This window comes from Bacillus rossius, chromosome 7 (genome assembly GCF_032445375.1).
Source record: "Bacillus rossius redtenbacheri isolate Brsri chromosome 7, Brsri_v3, whole genome shotgun sequence".
Taxonomy (NCBI): Eukaryota; Metazoa; Arthropoda; class Insecta; order Phasmatodea; family Bacillidae; genus Bacillus; species Bacillus rossius.
Window position 1 is genome coordinate 63,359,655 of NC_086335.1, and position 21,564 is coordinate 63,381,218.

The 21,564-nt window shown below is 37.7% G+C and overlaps 1 protein-coding gene across 36 annotated transcripts in view; it reads left to right on the plus strand.

The window, feature by feature from the left end:
• Positions 1-21,564, plus strand: part of LOC134534196 (longitudinals lacking protein-like) — a 287,153-nt gene that overhangs the window by 103,960 nt on the left and 161,629 nt on the right. Inside the window, exon 5 of one of the 36 annotated variants that reach the window (XM_063372387.1) lies at positions 20,797-21,123. The exons of 33 other annotated variants lie outside the window; for them this stretch is intronic. In XM_063372387.1, coding sequence (XP_063228457.1) covers positions 20,797-21,059 — 263 coding nt within the window. In that variant the 3' untranslated portion in view covers positions 21,060-21,123. Of the gene's footprint in view, positions 1-9,410; positions 12,044-15,915; positions 17,519-20,796; positions 21,124-21,564 lie in introns of those variants that run through there. 2 more of the 36 variants (XM_063372393.1, XM_063372400.1) reach the window with 2 other exon arrangements.

The following is a 21,564-nucleotide window of genomic DNA, read 5'->3' on the forward strand; positions in this document are numbered from 1 at the left end:
GTAATTCATATTTATTTGTGATTCCTGTAGTTTTTTTTGTTAGCTGTTTAATGTATCCTGAGCTTGCATTAGTGCATGGACACAAGGTGTGGTCAGTGGCGTAGCTTAGGTGCCTGGCGCCCTTGGCCGGAACTGAAAATGGCGCCCCCTCTTGGATTGAAAGAGAGTGGGGGGAGGGTTCAGTAACGCGAAACCTTCGCGGCGAAAAACCCCCCCCCCCCCCCCCCCCCCTCCCCTCCACTGCTCCGGCGCCCCTGCCACCCACTTGCTACGCCACTGGGTGTGGTCTGTGCTTCGTGGTAGTTAATGCTAGCACAGCCCTGCGGGGTATTGCGAAGGCTTGGGGGGATCGGGGGAAGAGGCCGTCACTGACCTGCTGTGGTGTTCGTTTCAGAGCAGGCTAGGTCCTACCTGTGGAGCGTGGCGAGGCAGGCGGGTGCTCGGGGGGAGGCGGGGGACGGGGCCAGCCAGGACCTGTTCCGCTGCCCCAACTGCCCCAAGACGTACATCTACCGCACCAGCCTGCTGAAGCACTTGCGGCACGAGTGCGGCAAGGAGCCGCAGTTCCGCTGCCCCGTGTGCCCCCAGCGCTTCACGCAGAACCACAACCTCAAGAGGCACGTGCAGAAGATGCACGCTCCCGACCCGCTCGTGTGAGCCTCGACGCTCGATCAGCTTTAACAGCTTCCCATCGTTTCTGATTTGTATTATACTTAAAGATAACACATACTGTATATAAATATCATAGTATATTAATAACTCTAACGTACAGGTCAACTTGTTTATCAGACTACAATAATCCGTGGCCAACTGCAGGTTTCATCCTGAATTTAGCTTATCACTTCTATAAATTTTCATTCAAAAATATGTACATACTGTTTTTAATAATGGCAAACAAAAACTCTCCCTTCTGAATAGCCTTTTTATCATTTCTTGAACTTCAGTATTTACTGGTAATGTTTTGATTAATTGTATACAAAAAATTAAATTAGTTTTTTTTAATAATTTTATTTTAAATCAAATTATCATAATCAAAATTGGAACAGCCAAATTTTGGGATTTGGCAATTCGGATCTGAATTGGCTTAGTTGAAATAGCTCATCTTTATTGATCATAGATGTACAAGACATATCCAAGACATGTCCATGACAACGATAAGCTTTGAATCACCTGGTACCAGATATGGATCTAGAGAAATAAATACAATTGTAGCCGCCTAAACCACAACAGACAAAGACAAAGCAGGGAGGGGGTTTTTACATTAAAACCCAATGACAGTGGAAAGCTGGTGCTTAGGCAAAAATAGAAATATCTAGAAAAATACAATACTTTTATTCATAAAAAGCCTCTAGAGTGAAAATGGAACATGTGACATACATTATATGACATAATTACGGGTTAGCAATTTATAATAATCATTGGGGCAACTCCTCATGCGCTCCCGCGGGACGCATACAATTAAAACAATGCAAGAGTAAAGCAGACATGGTGGCGAAGCATTGGAAGTAGCAAACAAGAAATATGGGCCGCTAGGCTGCAAGCAAAAGCGAGAAAGAAATTATAATGCGGCTTGACAAGAAGTGTCCAATGCCATCGTGGCATGCCCATATACAACCGCAGAAATATTACACAAAGCTACGGGCAGTACTCTGCGTGAGCAAAAGAAAGTCAAATCCAAATGACCTGAAGGGTCCAACATTGATAGCTATTACGAAACATTACATTGCATGGCAGAAATACAAAAATGAAGGCACGGCCACAATGCGCAGGCAAGAATAATACTTCATACTAAATACAGACGCTAAGTTTCAGAGCCAAGTACATACCAGAATGTAGCGCCACCTCCTCAGTGACAGCCTTCAAGTCCAGAGACCGAGAGACTGTGACGAATAAGCTAGGAGCGGGAGTATATATAGGCCCGGTAAAACACTCGACAGAGAGCGCTGGTGAGGCGGCGGGGAAGGGAGGAAGAGGGGGGGTAGGAAGGGGAAGTTGGAGAGGGAGGGGAAAGTAGGAGAGCGGAGGGGAAAGGAGGGGAAGGAATGCTATACAGTGCCGAACTGCTTCACAATATACTAGAGAAACTGGAGGGAAATGGTTCTTTTTCTTCAGATAAAAATAAACCTTGAAACACTTAAATTCTTGCCAGTCGTTGAGATTGAAACATCACTGTCAGAAGAGCAATTCTGGCCTTAGCAGTCAAATTGGGCTACAGACTCTGATAAAAAAAAAATTGTCTAGGTCTGTCCGATCTGTTACAAGCTTATAGCTTGTAAATTAGATAAGATGAAACTTGAAATTTTCATAGAGTTTGTATTGCGTTTATCCAAAATTGAATAATGTGTAAGTCCAAAATGCAGGTTAGTTTAAAAAAGAGGAAAATTTATATTGCCTGTGCTTACAGGCCTGCAGATGAGTGTTGGTGGTAAGAGCAGAATTTATAAATACATATGTTTTCCATGTTAGTTTGGAGGACGAAACTTAGATACCGAGGTGTATTCAGAAAGCAGCATTCACTGTACGAGTTGTGCTGAGCGCCTTCTTGTAAATAGGTTTCACATACCCCAGGGGAGACTCTAGGTCAGGGTGCGACGCCACCCATGTCATCCGCGCAAAGACCCGGCCCACTCTTGGCACCAGGCTCAGTGTACAGCAAACTTGCACAGTAAATGTTACACCGTTGTAACTACTCTGGTGTAACACACGCACTTCGATCCAGACGTGCATTTCTTCATGATCACACAATGATTCAGATATATGCTTTTTTTTATTCTGACCAGTACGTCTTGTCTGGTTACACGTTAGCAAAAAGTCACAAAACGGGTTAAAATACGGCACACATTCAGTTTAGATTGACAGTGGGCAGGGCTTGGTTGTGGGTCGTGATATAACTGTGGACATTAATCAAGCAGTCTACCTCCTGGAGGTAGCCCTCCAGGATGAAGGAAAATAATTTAGGATGAATTCAGGTTATTGAAATTACATGAGCAGTTGAAATGAAAGTTTGAATGCCCTGGGGTGCAGAGAGTCGGTATGCTTAGAAGACTGAGGAGAGGCGCTGGGTCAGCTTGTTCGTGCCATGCAGTAGGACTGTTCATTTCACTTAGGACTGTGCCGCAGGTTATAGAGAAGCAATACATAACGGAGTGTACTGAAATTCATTACACTTAAATTGACCATAAATTAGTGAACAATATTAAATTCGCAAACGTACACGCACCTTGGCACACTCGGAGATCGCCAATATAATTAGTAGTTTTTTTTGTTTATTGAAATTTTCTTAGTTGTATGTAGGCCTAAACATTTTTCTCCAGCAAATATTTTCTTTATCTTTTGTAGAAAGGATACAAAGTCTTTATAAATAGTATGTTATTTAATATTTTGCAGATATATTGTGCCGTAATGCATGTAGTAAAGTAGTATTATGTATTCTTTAGCTCCGCTGTGGACAAGTAACTGTTATCTGTGGAGGTACATGCATAAGGCAGAATCTTACAATATAATTATGTTTTAGAACTTTTGCTGAATCATGCAGAGGATATTTCCTTTTGTTAAAGAAATAACTACATCACGTAACATGATCTTGGTATTACCTTGTAATGCTCAAAAAATAATTTTTTATATTTTTATGTATATATGTACTTTAGAAAATTGTGTGGTTTCCATATCTGTGTTTCATTCATTTAAAAAAAAAAAAATATTTAGTACTTCCATTGTTTTTGATTGGATACTGCAGGGCCTGCTTATATGTATTAGTTAAGTCAGAATTTTAACCAACTTATTCGAAATATTTGCATCATAAGATTTTTTGTAGTCTTAGAAATGTATTACACAATATGTATTTTGAAAATTTTTTTTTTAATCTTTCAATTTGTTTTACTATTTTGTAAGAGCATTAAATAAGTTTTCAATTTCTTTATGGGTGCTTTTTTACCATAGAAATTATATTTAACTAAAATAAATTATTTTCTTCTGCGTTCATGTGCGTTTGAAATTTTTTTTTGTGTATATTTGACTTACAGTTTATGCAAATCTGATTGTGTAAATTTTGCAGCATAGTTCATGCTGTGTGCTGATGTGTGTATAATATCTCCGCATGTATGTGTGCAACATTGTGTGATGGTCTTACTTTAGTTAAGACATCAATGACGGATATGGATTGGTTTTGGAGGAGGGGGGGGGAGGGGTGCAGCCTGCCCCTGGCACTGTGTTTAAAAGGGGTGCAGGATAAGTTGACAAATGATTCTTAGACTACAACCGTGTGAAATAAAAGGCAAATATGAAAAAAAAAAATTATACAATGTGTCTTAATATTTTTTTTATTTCTTACTATCAATAATCATGATTTCAATGAAGTTTTTTATTACTGAGTTTCACGTGAGTTTGCACGCAGTATGCTTGCGAAGCGGCCATGTAACACAATTAAAGCTATTTTTATTTATTTTTTAGTATTTTTTGTTTCCATTTAATCTTGAACACTTACGTTATTTCTATAAATACAGTATGTCAAACATTCATTTAAACACTGGTAAGTACAAAGGGTTCGATAAAATGTAACTTAAAATATTACATGTAGTGCACGCAGATGTAAAACAAATTATGCCGGGTATGTTTTTTTCCTGTGTGTGTGCGGGTGTTTTGGGGGGGGGGGGGGGAGGAGGGTGGGTACTAATCATAATTTCAGTCTCGGGGTGAAGTTAAAGCTCAGGTCCAACCCTGAAAGATACACAGCTTCCAGTGAACAAATCCCACTTGCTTAAACACTACCCCACCTAGAAAAATGATTTGCTTTAGGTACTTGGTAGGTACTTAATATATGTATGGTTACACATTTTAAAAGAATGTTACCATAACCACAGTGAAGTGCCTATGTTAAATGTAGTATTTAACTTCAAAACTTTATTAGTTAATTCTGATTTGTATATAAATCCTTGAGAATGAAACATTTCAAATTTAATGTTCTAAAACATAGACAAAGAATCAATTGATTAATATTTTCTGCCTTGCACCATAATTTCTTCTGGAAATAATAAAACTGCTGTTTATTGTTTAGTTAACATTACGCATATTATTACAAGTCCTGAAGAGTCAGGTCCACCATAATACCATCATTTTATGTTTCTCTGTGCAATATTGTGCAGTGAACAGTAGATTTATGATTGCTCAAAGTTAAAGCAATACATTTGTCGTCCTACATAACCATTACAATAATACATAGTCATCAACATCTTGCCATTCCCGCTGCATGGTCCTTTCTCTGGCGTTGTCGACTCCCAGCTGTGCAGGGGTGCCAACTGTCACTGCTGCCTGAAGACAGCAGCTATGTAGTGTGAGGAGTGCTTGGTGTCATTTGGGGGGTAGCGGGAGAGAAAGGACGCAAGTGAGTTCCACTTCCCTTACTCTTTTCTTCCCTTTAACAGTCAGCGAAGGTGGCATCATTCTCAAGCCCAGGCGACCACTTCAATCACTGCAGTCTTTACTTGTACTTTCATACCCTGGTTTTCTGAACAATGGCTTTTCGTCTGCAGTGGCATTTATATCTGCGCTTTCTGTTTTAAAAGAAGCCACGTAAATCACTCATACTGACGAAGGTGGCATCAGAAGTCTCCAATATTAGCAGTTAAATTTTTTTTAACACCCTAAGTTTTAAACAGGTTAAACCTTAATTTTTTTTTAAAGATTTTTAAGTCATCAAATAAAAGCACTTTTAAAATAAAATAATATCGCTTTTTGTTGTGTATTTCGTAAAAACTAACACTGGTTTTAAGAAAAAAATAAACATACCTTTTTTCAGATATCTAAATATAGAAGATTTTTGTGTAGGTAGTTTATATGTATATTGAAGTGTACTACACAACTCAGTTACGTATAGAAAGTAGGAAATATTCTGTACAGTAATAGGGCAGCTTAGTTAATATTTCTCATGTCTGTGAGAAATAGTTGTCAAAGAGTTACGTATTTTATTTTTGAAATAAATATAATTGCCCAGTAAAACATGAGGTGTGAATGTTTTTTCCTGTTTGATGACAGATGGTGACATTTTTCAGTCATGTTCAACATGGCGGTTGATGTCAGGCCTTAACATAAAGTGAAAACTAATGAAAATAAATTATTCTTTATTTTTCTTATAATTTTGTCAAACTGTTTTATGTAATTGTGGTTTCTGGCTTTTTATAAACAAATCATTTCAGTTTAGCATTTTTTAAAGCAATGCTTATGTACTATTTTTTTGCATGTTGATGGAATCATCCAATTTCAATTGTTTTTGCAAATTAGTTAATATTTTTCTTTTTGCCTTACTCTTTTGCCTAAATATACCAATACTTAAGTGGCATAAAACATTTTTAGTATATTTTATTTCCATCTGTTAGTTTCTAGTTTGCTTTAATGTTTCTGTGAACATTAGAGAACTGCTGTCTGAATATTTAATACTGTGAATGGTGGTTTCATTTGAAATTAGTAATATGTATGAATCACTATGACGAATGTGCACATCACATCATATCTTGGAACTAGTATTTATAGGTTTTTCAATGTTTAATGATGCTGGTGCCATGTAAATACTGAGCTTGCAAGGTTGGTGTAGGTTCTTATTTATTATTATGACTGTAACATGATGCTCTAAAACCAGTATTACTTTAGAAATATTCACATGTAGTGTGCTTTCGTAAAGAACTGTAATTACTTCTATGGTCCATGTCCATATTGCTTAACATAGACATTAGATAGCTTTGCATTGTGACCTGATTATTTAGTTTTATTGTAACTTTTTTTATAGTTTTTACTTTTTTTTTATCATATCAAAAATATTTTATATTTCACTATTTTAATGGATTCCTCTAACTTCTATGTAGTAACAGTTGTACCATAAGAAGCATTAAATAAAATTATATTTATAGAAAGCTTTGAATGTTTTATTACTGAAACAGTGAGATGAATTATGCCAATACCTTTGGATTTTACCTTTTCCAACGTCATTCTATACACCTTTTTTTCCAAATGCAGTTTTTAAGATATGGATACTGCGTGATTGGTATCGAGAGAAATATTACATAGTTTTATACTTAAAGATGAATGAAAATGAAGCCAGTTTGTGTTATTGTTAATACGGTACAGGAATTGTGGCACGATACCAAAGGGCTACATTTGCAAATCTGGACTCAATACCAAATAAATATAAAGGATATAAAATGATGTTAATGTGTGGTAGGAAGGTTGGCATTTTGTATTGTCACATGTCCTCTGAACATGGTCAGTGTCATAGTGGTTGGTTATTGCAGTCTTTTTCATTACATGAACTGTGCCAGTGAGAGTTTTAATAAATGATAAAAAAAAATTGCTTCTTAGCATAATGTAATTACATTCATGTTGTGAGGCGAGTTCTGTTATTTATTAACATGCTCCCTCAACGTAGACCACTCAGTACATAAACCTGAAACGTCAAACCTTTCCCTTACTCTTGAAATGTATGCCCAGAAGCAGTTTAGATGGAAGGTTTATTCATACAATGAGGTTCTGCCAAAATTAACAAGAACTAGCATTTCCAATTGAAAACAAATGCAGATGAAGCAGGATTTGAATTCATTTCTATTGAGTTTATTACACTACACCGCAAGGTGAAATCTGTAAAATTAATTGTAGTATATGGCCCTGAAGAAAGTACACTATTACAATTAGAAAAATGTATAAATTATTCTGAAATTTATTTTCCAAGTATTTACAGATCTCACCTCATGTTTTGCTTATATTAGTTTGATAGACTTTGAATCTTAGTTTCTGAATTATTATCATTTAATGTTAGGTTAAATTATTAAAATTTAATTTTAGTACTGCAACAAAACTTTGAAAAAAATATGAGCAGGTTTTTCAGTACTTGTCAGTGATGTGTAAACATCAAACCTTGGTAACGAGCAAATTTGTGTGTTCTCATGTTTTTCATGTTGCAAATAAACTCATAATATGAAACTTGGACACAAAATTTAATGTAGAATTCTTTGAAATAATGCTGAGCCTGACAAATACACTGATGTGTAAATAAAATGTTCACTTTTCAATTACCAAAATTATTGGAAGTGAATCACACACATAATATTTATGTATCCACCGCTAGAATTTTCTGCCTTAATCATAACTGTTGCTTGCCACCATCATGCACAGATAGGAGCACGAAACAGATGGAAATTTTAAACTATAAGAATTGCCTCCGACAAAAGTGAAAAAGACTTTAAAAAATTGTAAATTCGTGCTTTGGCCTGATTTTTGACAAGGAATTTTATTAAAATACTGCCCTATTATTAAAATTTACTAAACAGTTAATACTATAAAGTTTCTGCACACGTTAGAAGTTAACACTTCTATGGCATTACTAAAATATTAACCTGAAACACATATTATAATACTAAGTATATGTTTGTATAGTTGTTTTGGCTTAAATTACTGAAATCAATCTATAAATACTTCCTACAAACAAACCCTAACCTTATTGAGCCATGCGTGCCTGGCCAGATTACAAGGGTCATCGCTATGTCTCTTCTCCGCACCCCATGTATCGTCCTGCCTCAGTACTGTTATCTATCGCTGAGCGGTCTTGAGAATTCCGCGGGCCGCCATACTGGACTGTTTGGGCGTCGGGTCGGCCCGAGATGACGTGACTCGGCACAGCCGCTCTTGTCGGTTCTGGAAAGACGACCCACTAGTACTTAACCAGCAAAGCTGGCCTTCGCGGGAGTTCCGAGTGAGTCCCGCAATAGTTCCGGAGTTCTGGAGTTCCGAGAGTTCCGTGAGCAAAGGGCAGTGTGACATCGGCAAGAGAGTGAGAGACGCCCCTTGAGATTGGTGCGACGTGGAGTTCAACTGGATCGTGAGAGTGCGGTGACTGAGTGGTGAGAGACTGTGAGAGTGGACAGGCCCCAGGTAAGGGGAAAACCACTTTTGAGCCTAGCTCCAGCGAGGAGTGAGAACTGCGGAACTTGACAGACATTGAGTGACTTGTGAATAAACATTTTCAAGTGCCAGTGACTTGTGATCGGACAATTTTAAGTACAATTATTTATTATTATTGTAAATATTAGTAATTAATAAAACTGTAATAAAACCTAATTGTATTATCCATTATGAACCCAGTTCTCCCCCATATACGTAATAACAATATTATTCTGGTGAACTATGATATTTAAGGCATTGATATATTATGATCATAAATATTTTTACGTTAATTAAAACATGTATACTTTCTTCGGCTTTACGTATTTTTAAGTGGGTAAATGTGGTTTGAAACAGACTGAAACTGGGTGAAGGGTTACGAGATGTGACTCCCTACTGCCTCCTGGTCACGCCACATGCCGTGCTCAACACCGCGACTCCAGTCCAACCGCTGGCCATGTAGCTGACGTGGCTGTGTGTGGTTGCAGGTGTAGGGTTGACGCTGCTGGGTTGGTCCTCCTTGCCGACAGTGGGTGGGCTCGCGAGGAGCCACCTCCCTTGCCCCGACTGCCGTCGCAGGTACAGCAGCCAGAGCGCCTTGAAGCGCCACCTGCGGTACGAGTGCGGCAAGGAGCCACAGTTCCAGTGCCACTTCTGCCCCAGCAGGACGTCGCAACATGGCTCCCTCTTGCGGCACATCCGCCGACACCACCCGCTCGGAGCCCAGCCGTAGGCTGGCCACTGCAATTCTGTAGCATTGTATCTTTATTGTATTTTATTCTTTATCAAGCCATCCCCATCCAACTCTTAAACCTGTTTTTCAATAGAAATTCACCTTCTCACAAAATTTTTTTCACACAAACAAAAATATTTGGGTCTTTCTTTTATCGTACCAATAAGTAACGCACATAATGTAAAAACGTTAAAAGTAATTAATGACAATATTAAAGAGAAATGAAAGTATTCACATTTATTACTTTTCCATCCAACTTCCATGCTTGTTGAGGCATTTGTCCAAATGGTGGATCAGTTTGAAAATCCCAGTCTCGTAGGACTCTGTCGGCTGCGAGAAGAGTTACATTGGCACGGCCCGTTTGAGTTCGTCGCCAGAGTCAAACTTCTTACCGCCGAGGAACTTCTTCGTGGTCCAAACAGATGGACATCAGAGTGTGCCTGGTGCTTCGAAACTTCCCAACCGTATCCCTGCAATTTTTCACGAACTGGGCGAGACACATTGTCGTGCAGCAGTCGAATGTGTTGATTTGTCACGCTGCGCTTGTCGCAGTTTAGTCAGTGTTGCACAGTAAGTTGCAGAATTTACAGTTCTCCCACGGAGATAGTGAGCATTAATTTCCGAGTGGATGGTAATACTTTAAATTACTTTCTGGAAAAAAGAAAATGGATGTTTCCTCATCTTGCCCACAGCTTTTGACTCCGGTGTCATGTGTAAGGCCCAGGTTTCACCTCCCGTGACAATACTCGCCAAAAAACTCATTACCTTCCTCGTTGTATCATTTCATAAGTTTCAGACTGCAAGACATTCTGCATCCAGTGTACTGTTCTGACAATTGTTTTTGGTACTCAGCAAGAACAAACTTTCTTGTACCCTAGCTTCTCATGACCACTGTCCCAGGCAGATGTTTGACGATTCTCTCATATGATGTTGTCGATATCATCAACAATTGAAAAGGTTAAAGAAGACACTGGCCTTCCAGATCGAACTTCATCGATCAAACTCGTTCGCCCACCTATAAACATTTTACACCATCTTCCCACATTGGTCTTTTGCTAAAGAAATCTTATCACTGCTTATTATTGTTCCTCCACAGTTAACGATGTAATCACTAACGCCATTTTACCGGTGACTTGACGACGCTATCGAAACGTGGAATCTCGATATCTTGCATTGCGCCCAGTCAGTAGCGCCCTCTAGTAACCTTTTAAGTAAATAATTTCATTTTTACTAATTATTTTCCTACTTAAAATTTGACGTATGTTACCTATTGATACAGCCCGGTCTAAAAATTTTAATGGTAGAAACAAATATAGAAAAAAAAAAGAATTATTTGTAAATAATTTTGACAAAAATCATTTCTGTGACAGATGTACAAACATTCAAACAATTGAGCAATGTTTGGAGCATGGTAAATGAATTGGACATGGACACCATTATAACATTGTTCGGGACTTTGCCCCCACAGAGCTCGATATGTGTCATAACCTCATGCCTTTTTCTAACCTCCTGCCAGCGACTTGCATGTGAAGAATGGTTTGAATAGCGCGCCGATAATCTCACAAACAACCGCAAGAGGGCACAGTAGAGTCTGTGTCTTGTTCCCTTATTGAGCATTGAGTAATATTGTAACCTTTCTTTCATCGCTGAGTGTGTATTCTCCTTTAGGACCCCGTAAACATTCTACGTGTTTATTTGATTTAAGTTTTACTATTACAGGAAGGGACCTGAACTTGCTGAAGACCGCCTTAGTATCTAATAATTATTGAACAAAAATCTTGAAATATAATTTTAATACATGTTTTGCATTGTCATAATTTTAAAAGTGCAAATTTGTTTTTATTATAATATGATAACGGCAGGGATTTGAGTGGTGTAACAGTCAGTTCAGCTTGGCATCAGACGTGCTGTCCAGTAGTCCTAGCGGCCGTCTACCCTCAGTTCCATTGCATCACCACCAGGAATTCATCTTTGTATCGCAACTAATCTTCTTCGGCCTGGCTTCTTTTGATTGTACTAAATCATTTTTATGTATCCTTGGAGCACACTTCGGGGTCTCTGCTGTTTATTTAATTCAAGTAGTAATCTGCTAGTTGGAGTTCGGCCACCAACGTGAAGATTTTATCCAACCACGAGGTGGCTCTGACATCATGTAAACCAGTGTGCTGTTAGGTATTCAAATAGTTTTACTTGTTAATAATCAAGTGTATGAGATGTATGTGGCGCAGTGGCGCGTAGTAAAACTCAATACAGAACAACATTTTAGCTGCAGCTTAGGCCATATGCCTAAGGTTGATTTTGAGTAGAATGAATGTATTATTATTTTAAAACATTGTGAAAAATCTGTGGCTTGAGTTAAGTAAATTATTTGTAAACAAAGTTACAAAATGTGTTTTATTTTCTACTACTTGTTGATTTTAGGTAGCAATACAAGTGCAATATGATTTGTTCATTACAGATTGTTGTGTTAGTTAAATATGCTAAAAATATTTACATAATTATTTGATTGAAGAAAAAAAAGACATATTTTTGCAGGATATGCTACTGATAAAGTGGTCCAAATAGATGTTAAATATATGTTGGGACCAAATATAAAAATTAGTATCTTGTTCTTAAAAGAGAAGAACACTCAAGTGCTAATAGATACAAACAATATGCATCTAATGTTCTAGGGCAAAAGGTAAATTACAAATTTTTAATTTAATTCAGATCATGTTTAGCAAAACTTAAGATTGGCTTGAAATTGAAAACTAAATTAAATGTTGGAACAATCATGGAGTAAGTAGTTAAATACCAGCACGTTAGGGTACCTAGATTCATTTTCAAAATTGTTAAGATATGTAGTTCCTTCCATATGGACGGATCTATTAACCCCAGCAGGCCTAAATGATGGCTGAAGGAGATTTAATGGGGTGGAGCAGTGAGCTAGAGGCTCAGAGAGGAAGTGAAAATGGTTGAAATGACAATTTATCTACTATTTTGTTTTGAAGTTGGTATATATAATTTGGTTCTGTTATGTTTGGTTTTTGTCACAAGCTTTTTGATATGTGTGTTTTTTTTTTCTTTTTTTTTTAATGAACAAGATGGAGAATGAGTAGTGTGAATGTATGTGTGCAGTAATAAAGTATTCAGATAAAGAATTAAAGGAATCATGTTATTATTACTTTCACTAAACTGCTACCAGCCTAAGTGTTATCAAAAATATCCCAAAGGATCCCAAAGGCGTGCCCTGGGTGCCTCAGGGGTACAGAAGGAGGGGCAGCCCGCAGCGCCACCTGCGGTACGAGTGTGGCACGGAGCCGCAGTCCCAGTGCCGCATGTACCAGCTGCACAGTCTTAGCTCCGCAACCTGGCTGCCCCCCGTGAACAGCAGCGAGAGCCAGTGGCTGTGATACTGACGTGTGCAGCACCTCCCAGCAAACCAGGAGTTTGTGATGGGGTTCACCTCAGTTTTGTGCTTTGGTTTTCCGGTTAATGTATGTGATTTGGGAAAAAACTTTAAATTCAAATAAAATATTTTGATAAAAATTAAAAATGGTGTTTTTTAGTTTACTTGAATTTCCAACGTGAATTTTTTTACCATGTTTACAAGGACCGAACTAGTAACATTATTAATGTAAGTCAAAACTGCTAACCAAATCAGATAGAATAATTACAAGGGAATACAATTTTACTTACACTAAGCTTAAACTACAGCTATATTAATAGAATGAGTAAATTTTGAAATTATTATCACCCCAAATGTTTGTTAGGGTATCTATTGGGTCACAGAATTTGCTGAATTTCCTTAAAGGCCATGAAACGTAAAGACTGTCTTGAAATTTGCTAATCAATTTATGCAAAAAATTAACTACATAGAAGTATCAAAAAATAATCTGTGCATTCAATTGGAAATATACGCTTGTACACAGCAAAAGGTTTTGTTTCATATTTGTAAAGAACGGATTAAATTTAAATCGGAATGCTGATGTGGCACAAATTAGATATAATGATTGCAAGACAGTTAAGTTTTATACATACAAACAAATTTAAATAGGATGCTAATAATGTGGCACACATTATATAAAGGAGTAGTGTGTCATTTTTTTTTGTTGAAAAGTAAAGCAAAAAATGAAAAGTGTAGTACTCGGCGGGGTGTTCAATTGTGTCCTTCATTATTGCATACTTGCATACCTATGCCTTGTGTTCTTGTATACTTGTGCTATTGAATACTTAAGCTCTTGTATTTTTATGTTGTTTCATACTTGCATACTTATGCATTTGCTCACTTACATACTTAATGTTTTTGCTCATTTGCATAATTGCTCACTTACATACTTGCTCATTCACATACTTGTACACTTGTATACTTTTACAAATTATTATACATTTTCCTATATACTTGTATACTTGTACACGTGTTTCAACATTTTTGTACCTTACAAATGTCCTATTCCTCTATCTGTGAAGTTTCGCTTATAATGTGCTTGGCTAGTTTTAGACTTGCAATTCATTCTTTTTTCTTTTTTATTAGTTATTATTTTGTGATTGCCAGCTAAATTCTCTTGGTTGGCATCCTCAAACATAAAGGTGAGCATAAAAGAGAACCTCAGGTATAAACACGATCTTCATATCATACATTGAAAGCTTTTGTAAACCAAGCCAAAGGTACAATTTTTGCCTTAATTGTTTAGCACAAATCTTTTGAATTTTGTTTTTCAGTTTTTATTTCTGAAGTAAATATATTTTGAGCTTTTAATTTATACTTCATATTGGAGCAAAAAATTAAAAGTGAAAGTGTAAAATATAATATGAAGAGGTGTAAAATAATGTAAAGATCACTTTTTGATGCTTTTAAAAGAATCAGATAAATGTATGAAAATGCAAGAAAGTGTTAGTTTATGGAAATCTACTTCGTAAGTAACATTGTGTATGGAAATTGAAAAATTGGGAATTTGAAATTCTACATTATTTCATAAATTTTTATCACAAAACTTACTCAATGCTAAGACATTTTTTGTCACTTTTTAAGCATGAAAAATTATCTCGTTTAACAGTAGACATCCTATGTTCACAAGATTGATTGGATTTTAGGATTTATTGAATTTAAGATATTTGAAAATGGACTGGCGAATATAAAATGATGCTTAGTGCACTTGCTAGCAAACACACTAACATTTGTAATAAGTATAAATAAATAGAGCAAATTATCTAGTAAGATGGTCGTTCAGGATGTGTCACAATAAACAGGGGCGGGTAGTCAACTTTCAAATTAAAATAAAATGCAGATTTCCGCATGTTAGCGAGGTTCATGTTTGTATCTGAAAACCCCAGGACACTTACATCGTCTAAGAATACCTTATCCTTAAAGTTGAAATAGCCAATTAAGAGCAAGGTCAACTAGTAAAACCTGGGCATGAAACCTGCTGGGCAGTGCTGTGTTGTACAAAACTACTTGTAACTAATACATTGTAGTTAACATTAACCAGGCTATCACAAATAAATGTGCTACTTAAATTGGAGTTCATCTTTGGTTTGTAGGAAAACTGTTTCTTTCAGAGAAACTTGAGGATCAAAAGAGGGATGCATCTTAGAATGAATTGCTTATTTCAGTAGAGTAAATACAGTGTATGCTATGCAAATAATTTGTGTGTGCAGATTCTACTTCAAAATTACATATGATCCGGCTATCTTGCTAATGGTTTACTCTAGGCTTGATCAGAGCCATCAAGAGAAACGTAGGGCTTGGGGTGGAATAATTTTGTCGGATCCTGCCCTATTGTTATTGTAAAACTTTATAAACCACACAAAAAAGTATGTAAAAGACTAGATGTAGCCATAACTATAAACGTGATGTATGCACATCATATTACTGGTAAGGTTTCTTATAAATTCCATTAACAATAGACTTCGTAATTATTGTCCTGTCAGGGTAAACCCCTAGCATTAAAGCCGGGCCTGCCCTGATACCTAGGCATGGGGATTTTGCCCTCCGTCCCTCCTTGTCCCATATCTCTCAATGGCCCTAGGCGTGTGCAAGAGCGGTGGTATAAACTAAAGCTGTTCCAAATAAAACTTGTCCTTAGATTAAAATACTTGAAAAAAGGTCCGCTACATATTGTCCATGTGTAGCAGGCTTGAGGAAATATAATACTTGGCAGTGTTATTTGCTGTATTGTTATGAGTATGTGAAATGTGTAGTGGTTGAAGGTGAACGAGTGTGTGGAAATGCGTGTGCACGACGTGTGAACTGACGAAAGCTTGTCCTGTTGGCTTGCCAGAGCTGTACGATGCGTGGGACGTCCCAGGCGTGCCACGAGCGGAGCCCCCGGCTCCCAGGCAGAGCTTCACGTGTCCCAACTGTGGTCGGGCGTACAGCTTCAAAGGCAACCTGCAACGCCACCTGCGGCTGGAGTGCGGCAAGGAGCCGCAGTTCCGCTGCCCGTACTGCCCGCGCCGCATGTCCCAGCCGCTCAACCTCAACAGGCACATCAAGCTGTGCCACTTGAGGGAGTCCGCGGGCATGTAACAGCTGGGACCGGCCCGTACTGCCCGCGCCGCATGTCCCAGCCGCTCAACCTCAACAGGCACATCAAGCTGTGCCACTTGAGGGAGTCCGCGGGCATGTAACAGCTGGGACCGGCCCGTACATCCCCCGCGCCGCATGTCCCAGCCGCTCAACCTCAACAGGCACATCAAGCTGTGCCACTTGAGGGAGTCCGCGGGCATGTAACAGCTGGGACCGGCCCGTACTGCCCGCGCCGCATGTCCCAGCCGCTCAACCTCAACAGGCACATCAAGCTGTGCCACTTGAGGGAGTCCGCGGGCATGTAACAGCTGGGACCGGCCCGTACTGCCCGCGCCGCATGTCCCAGCCGCTCAACCTCAACAGGCACATCAAGCTGTGCCACTTGAGGGAGTCCGCGGGCATGTAACAGCTGGGACCGGCCCGTACTGCCCGCGCCGCATGTCCCAGCCGCTCAACCTCAACAGGCACATTAAGCTGTGCCACTTGAGGGAGTCCGCGGGCATGTAACAGCTGGGACTGGCCCGTACTGCCATACGTTCCTACACCTTTTAGCATTGTCGTGTTTACGGTAGTAAAGGCTGATATGTTAGATTGTTATTGTTTTTAAAGTATTTTATGTAATATTTTATTTATATTTGCTATCAACCCTTGTGAAATTTTGTTGTTGTGGTTAGCGTTTAAGTTTGAAGTATCTCTGGCTTGCAGCTCTATGGAAAAAAAAAAAAAGCTATAACCCTACTTATATGTTCTGTTGTATTATTGTAATTAGTATTTTATCTCTGGCATTGTTTTTCAAAATTTTTAATTGTATGTGTTTTGGTTTTTTGAGAATTTTTTTATATACAATCAATAAATAACGAACTATAACTTTTTTATATTAGTTACAATTTTGTGGGACAGTCAAGAAAGTGTCCTGATTTTTATTAGTGGAAGCATGTGAAAGGCAGGCTATGTTTCAGTTGAATTTTGAGCTGTTTTTAACAAGAATTAACTATTATTTGTTGGTACCAAACTGTTGAGATTAGCTGGAATGTATCGTATTTTGCTGTGACGTTGAGAGATTTTGTGGTGCATAGTTTCTTTGAGGGCCAAGTGAACTGCTCTCTCTTTGGAGAGCAAACCTTGTTCTCATGGTGGCACCATCTGAAACTGGTCTACTGCTGTCTCACATGCACCTGATAAGCAACAGTTGGTTTTAGTATGTTAATTGCAAAACGGAGCTAGAGTACATGTAAAAATCAATTTAGTTCTTTGTTATAAAAATAAATAACATTGATCGCCATGTTTGTGTACAGCAATAGTAAACTGTGTTTTTGCTATTATTAGTCGAATAAAGGTTCTGTTTTGTAAAATTACTTTGTCTAATTTTTCTAATGTTTCACTTATTCCTATCCTGAAATGAAATGCTTTATGATACCAACGAAAAAAAATTGTACAGTTTATAGATCCACTCCAAAAGATGAGAATAAAGCCCTTCCTGGCTGATAAATTCTTTAATTCAGGTTTGACCTTCTTGTCTGACTGGCGTAGGGTTTAATTTCATCGTAGACCTCTAACTGGTAGCACACTACTGGTTTTTCTGACGTCTTACTTTCAAACTGATTAACTAGACTAACCACCTTTTTTTGTCTTCTGGAAGCTTCATTCAGAATGAACAAAGTGTCTTGATAGAAGTAATTAAACCAATACATAAATCTTCCAAGAATTCAGTTTTATTTACTATTCACATTTTAACATCTTAATTGAAATGGTTTAAAATCCGACTTTCACGATATCTAGTCCATGACCTCATAGCTTGGCAAAATATAAACCAAAAAATTATAAGTTCACTTTGGACAAGCTGTAAAACTATTTATTAATGTGAATAAAAAATAATTAGTGTCTTTCCTCATGCAGTGGTAGTCATGTGGAGGAGCAATGGTGGCATTACCCTTCCCTAGAACTAAAATAAACTGAATAAATAACACACCACACCTTAACCTTTTTAAAGATTTTAACAAGTTTGTATAAATCATTTTTTAAAATTCTTAGTGCTACTGAACCATATAATTTTTTTCAAACTTTGGTGCTTTCATTAGATAAAACCTTATTTTTGACAATGACTTTTCAAGTTGAAAAAAAATCATTTATTAATTTTTTAGGGGCCATTCCCATTATATAGGGAATAGTTCAATACAACAAAAGCCCTTTGGTCCTCTGCCCTCTTTCCCCTCCCCCCAAACAAAATTTCTTGTCTGGATGTGTCACAGTCCTCAATTTGTTTGAATACTTATTGACATTGAGTTTCAAATCAAAATTTTAAATGAATTTTTTTTGTACATAAACACGAATCAAACATAATACAGTAAATCCCATGACTTATGTTGATGTGACATGAAAACTATAGTGACGAAAATGCATTTCTGGAATGCTGTAGCAAACACGGGCCCAGAGACAACTAATGTCGCAGATGCAAATCAATAATCTGTGTCTGCACATGCATCAGATACAGTATTTTCAACAGGCTTTCAGGCATTCATTTTAAGGTTTCAAAATACCCAACTGCAAAACCATCTACTATGACAGAAACATGAAACTTCATAGTCTGTTAGATGTAGGTATCCAATCAAAATATTGCAATTTCGTGTGGGGTCACATTTAAGTAATGTTCAAAATTGACTAGTAGAAAATTTCATTTGCGAAACCATGTGATAATCCTTACCGTTTCGCAAGTGGGGAAGTTTCTGTGAATTACTTTTGCAGTATCGTTATCGTCACTATTATACTTAAACACACTCCCTTGATCATTCTCTGATAGTTACCCTCACGGGTGGTCTTACTGCACAGTACTGCTTGACGCGTGATTGGGGCACCTTGGAAAAGGGGAGGGGTGGGGAGGGGGGGGGGGGCACAACAAAACGCAAGGCCCGGGGAACAGTCGCACTATCTGACACACATGCAGTAGAGTGCAGTGCATTGTTCCGTGTGCGTGTGATTACGGTGCAATGTACAGAGCTGGCTCCTATTTATCATGTGCTAAAGAGTTAGATGCTTGAAATGTATTGCTTCAAGCAGTTATGCCAGAAAGTGTTATTTGGTTAAATAGTTATAGTTTAAAGTTTCGACAGAGCAAGAGAAGCATGTGAAGTGTATGTGCATTGTATGTTGAAATGAACTGTTATGGAAGTATTGACAATTATGTTAAATTTTCAGTGTGTGTGTGTACTTTTTTTAAAATTATCGTCTGCATTTATTTATATTTAATTTAACCAGTCAATTTTTGGGAAATGTTTGTGGATTTGTTGTACCATTTTTATTTTAAAAGTAGTGAGACTTTAGTGCCATCTTTATATTGAATTAATAGAAAATAGTATAATGATCATGATTATTTTATTTTGAAATCAAAGCTTTTTCTTAATTTGCCAATAGTTAAAACAAAAATAACCGCTGACATTTTTATTAGGTAGTGTCAAAGCAGAAATATTACTGCAAGACCATCATGACCTTATTTATTTAAAACAAGCTATTTCTATTTAGAAGGGCACAGATTTTTGTGTCTGATGATTAAAATTTGAGTTACGACTACACAGAAACACTTTAGTCGACATTAGTCCAGAAATCGCAGTAGGCCCCACTCTGGGGTCATTATTTGCTTGAACCATCTGCGATCCACCACTTTGCTACATGAGCATAACATTTTATTTATTTATATTTATTTATTTGTTTTAATTATTTACATTTGTAACACACATACTGACAGTTAAAGAACACAAAAACAACAATTACATAAAGAAAACAAATACACAACTAGTACAAAACAACACATAGACATTAACAAAGACAGTGACATATACAACATAAAAAACAAAGAGGAACATGTAATATGTGATATAATAATATTTGAACAAGTAGCGACTGATTGCAGAAAAAGTAGCCTGGGTTGTTTCAGCATTTTCAGCATCAAGCTTTTTCTTTTATTAAAAGACTGTATTTTTCTTTCGTTTTTTTTTTTCACATAATATTTTACGTCACATTACAAAATGCAGTATCACAATTCACTCTTGTCGTGGTCACCCGAACAGAGTGAAACGTAAGTGATAGTCAGCTAGCGTCAGAGCCGGAAGCTTATGGACTACGTACATCGTAGAGACCTGTAGCCCCAGCCTCACTTGTCCGTGCCTGCGGCAGGCAGAGCTCTGACGGGAGCAGTCACAGTAGTCGAGTTGACTTCAGGAGATTTGTTGTGTGCAGTGCTGTTTCGACTCCTGGCTTTTGTGAGGACGTGCTGTAGTTTATATTGAATAATGGTTTCTAGCATGCATTTTATTGGTCATCACATAGTTTAACTGTACAAACATTGAATTTTAGACCCTTTTTATTTTAATGGTTTTTGTCAACTGTTAAATATCAATATTTATTTTATTTATTTGAACATTTGAAGAAGAAGTTGGCTTGGACATGTGTCTAGTGAAAAATCTGTAATAGTTTGGTCGGATTGTCCTGATGGCCAAGTTTTCTGCTCCTGATTCACTGAATCGTAAGGCAATTTGCAGTTAGCAGTTGTTTGATCGTCCGATAAAGCAGCACGCACTAATGCAAAATAAAATTTACACTATGCCATAAAAAGATACCGGTTTGCACATTTTTGTTCCAGGCGGACGGACGTACGAGCTCGCAACGTTTGAGCTGGACGAGGGAAGCCTCCAGAGTTACGTCGATGCCATCGCGGGGCCGGGGGCGAGGGGGAAGAAGATGTTCACGTGCCCGAACTGCGGCAAGGGCTACTCGCTGCGGACCAACCTACTGCGACACTTCAATTTTGAGTGTGGGAAGGAGCCTCGCTTCCAGTGCCCGTACTGCCCGCACAGGTCGGCACGGAACGACGACTTGCAGAAACACATCAGCAGGCGGCACTGAACGCCTGTGCCGGCGTCGGCACGTTATTCATGTTTCAAATGTTTAATAAACTTTTGCCAAAGCAGTTTGTGTTTTTTTTTTATCTATTTATTAATATTGTAACATGCCCACCAACAGCCGAGGGCTTTAGCGGTGGGCACGACACATATATACGAAGACAACATATAAACAATACAAACAAAATACAAACAAGTAAAGTTAAAATAAGTATAACTATTAAAAATAAACAAAATATAAAATGCATAAAAAGAAATGCAAAACATAGACATTACAGTATAATGAAATTACTAATTGCAGGCATATGTAAAAATAAAAATTAACTAAAAAAAAAAGAAAAATACATTATATACCTAGCTACACTTTCACAGATTAAGGTGATCAATTTTATTGAAATTAGAAATGAGTCGAAAAATTATATCATTCTTTTTATGGTATGTACACAGGGTAGATGTTAAACGGCTGTTAAATTGGGGAATTCTAATGCCAGTATTATCAAGAATGGACT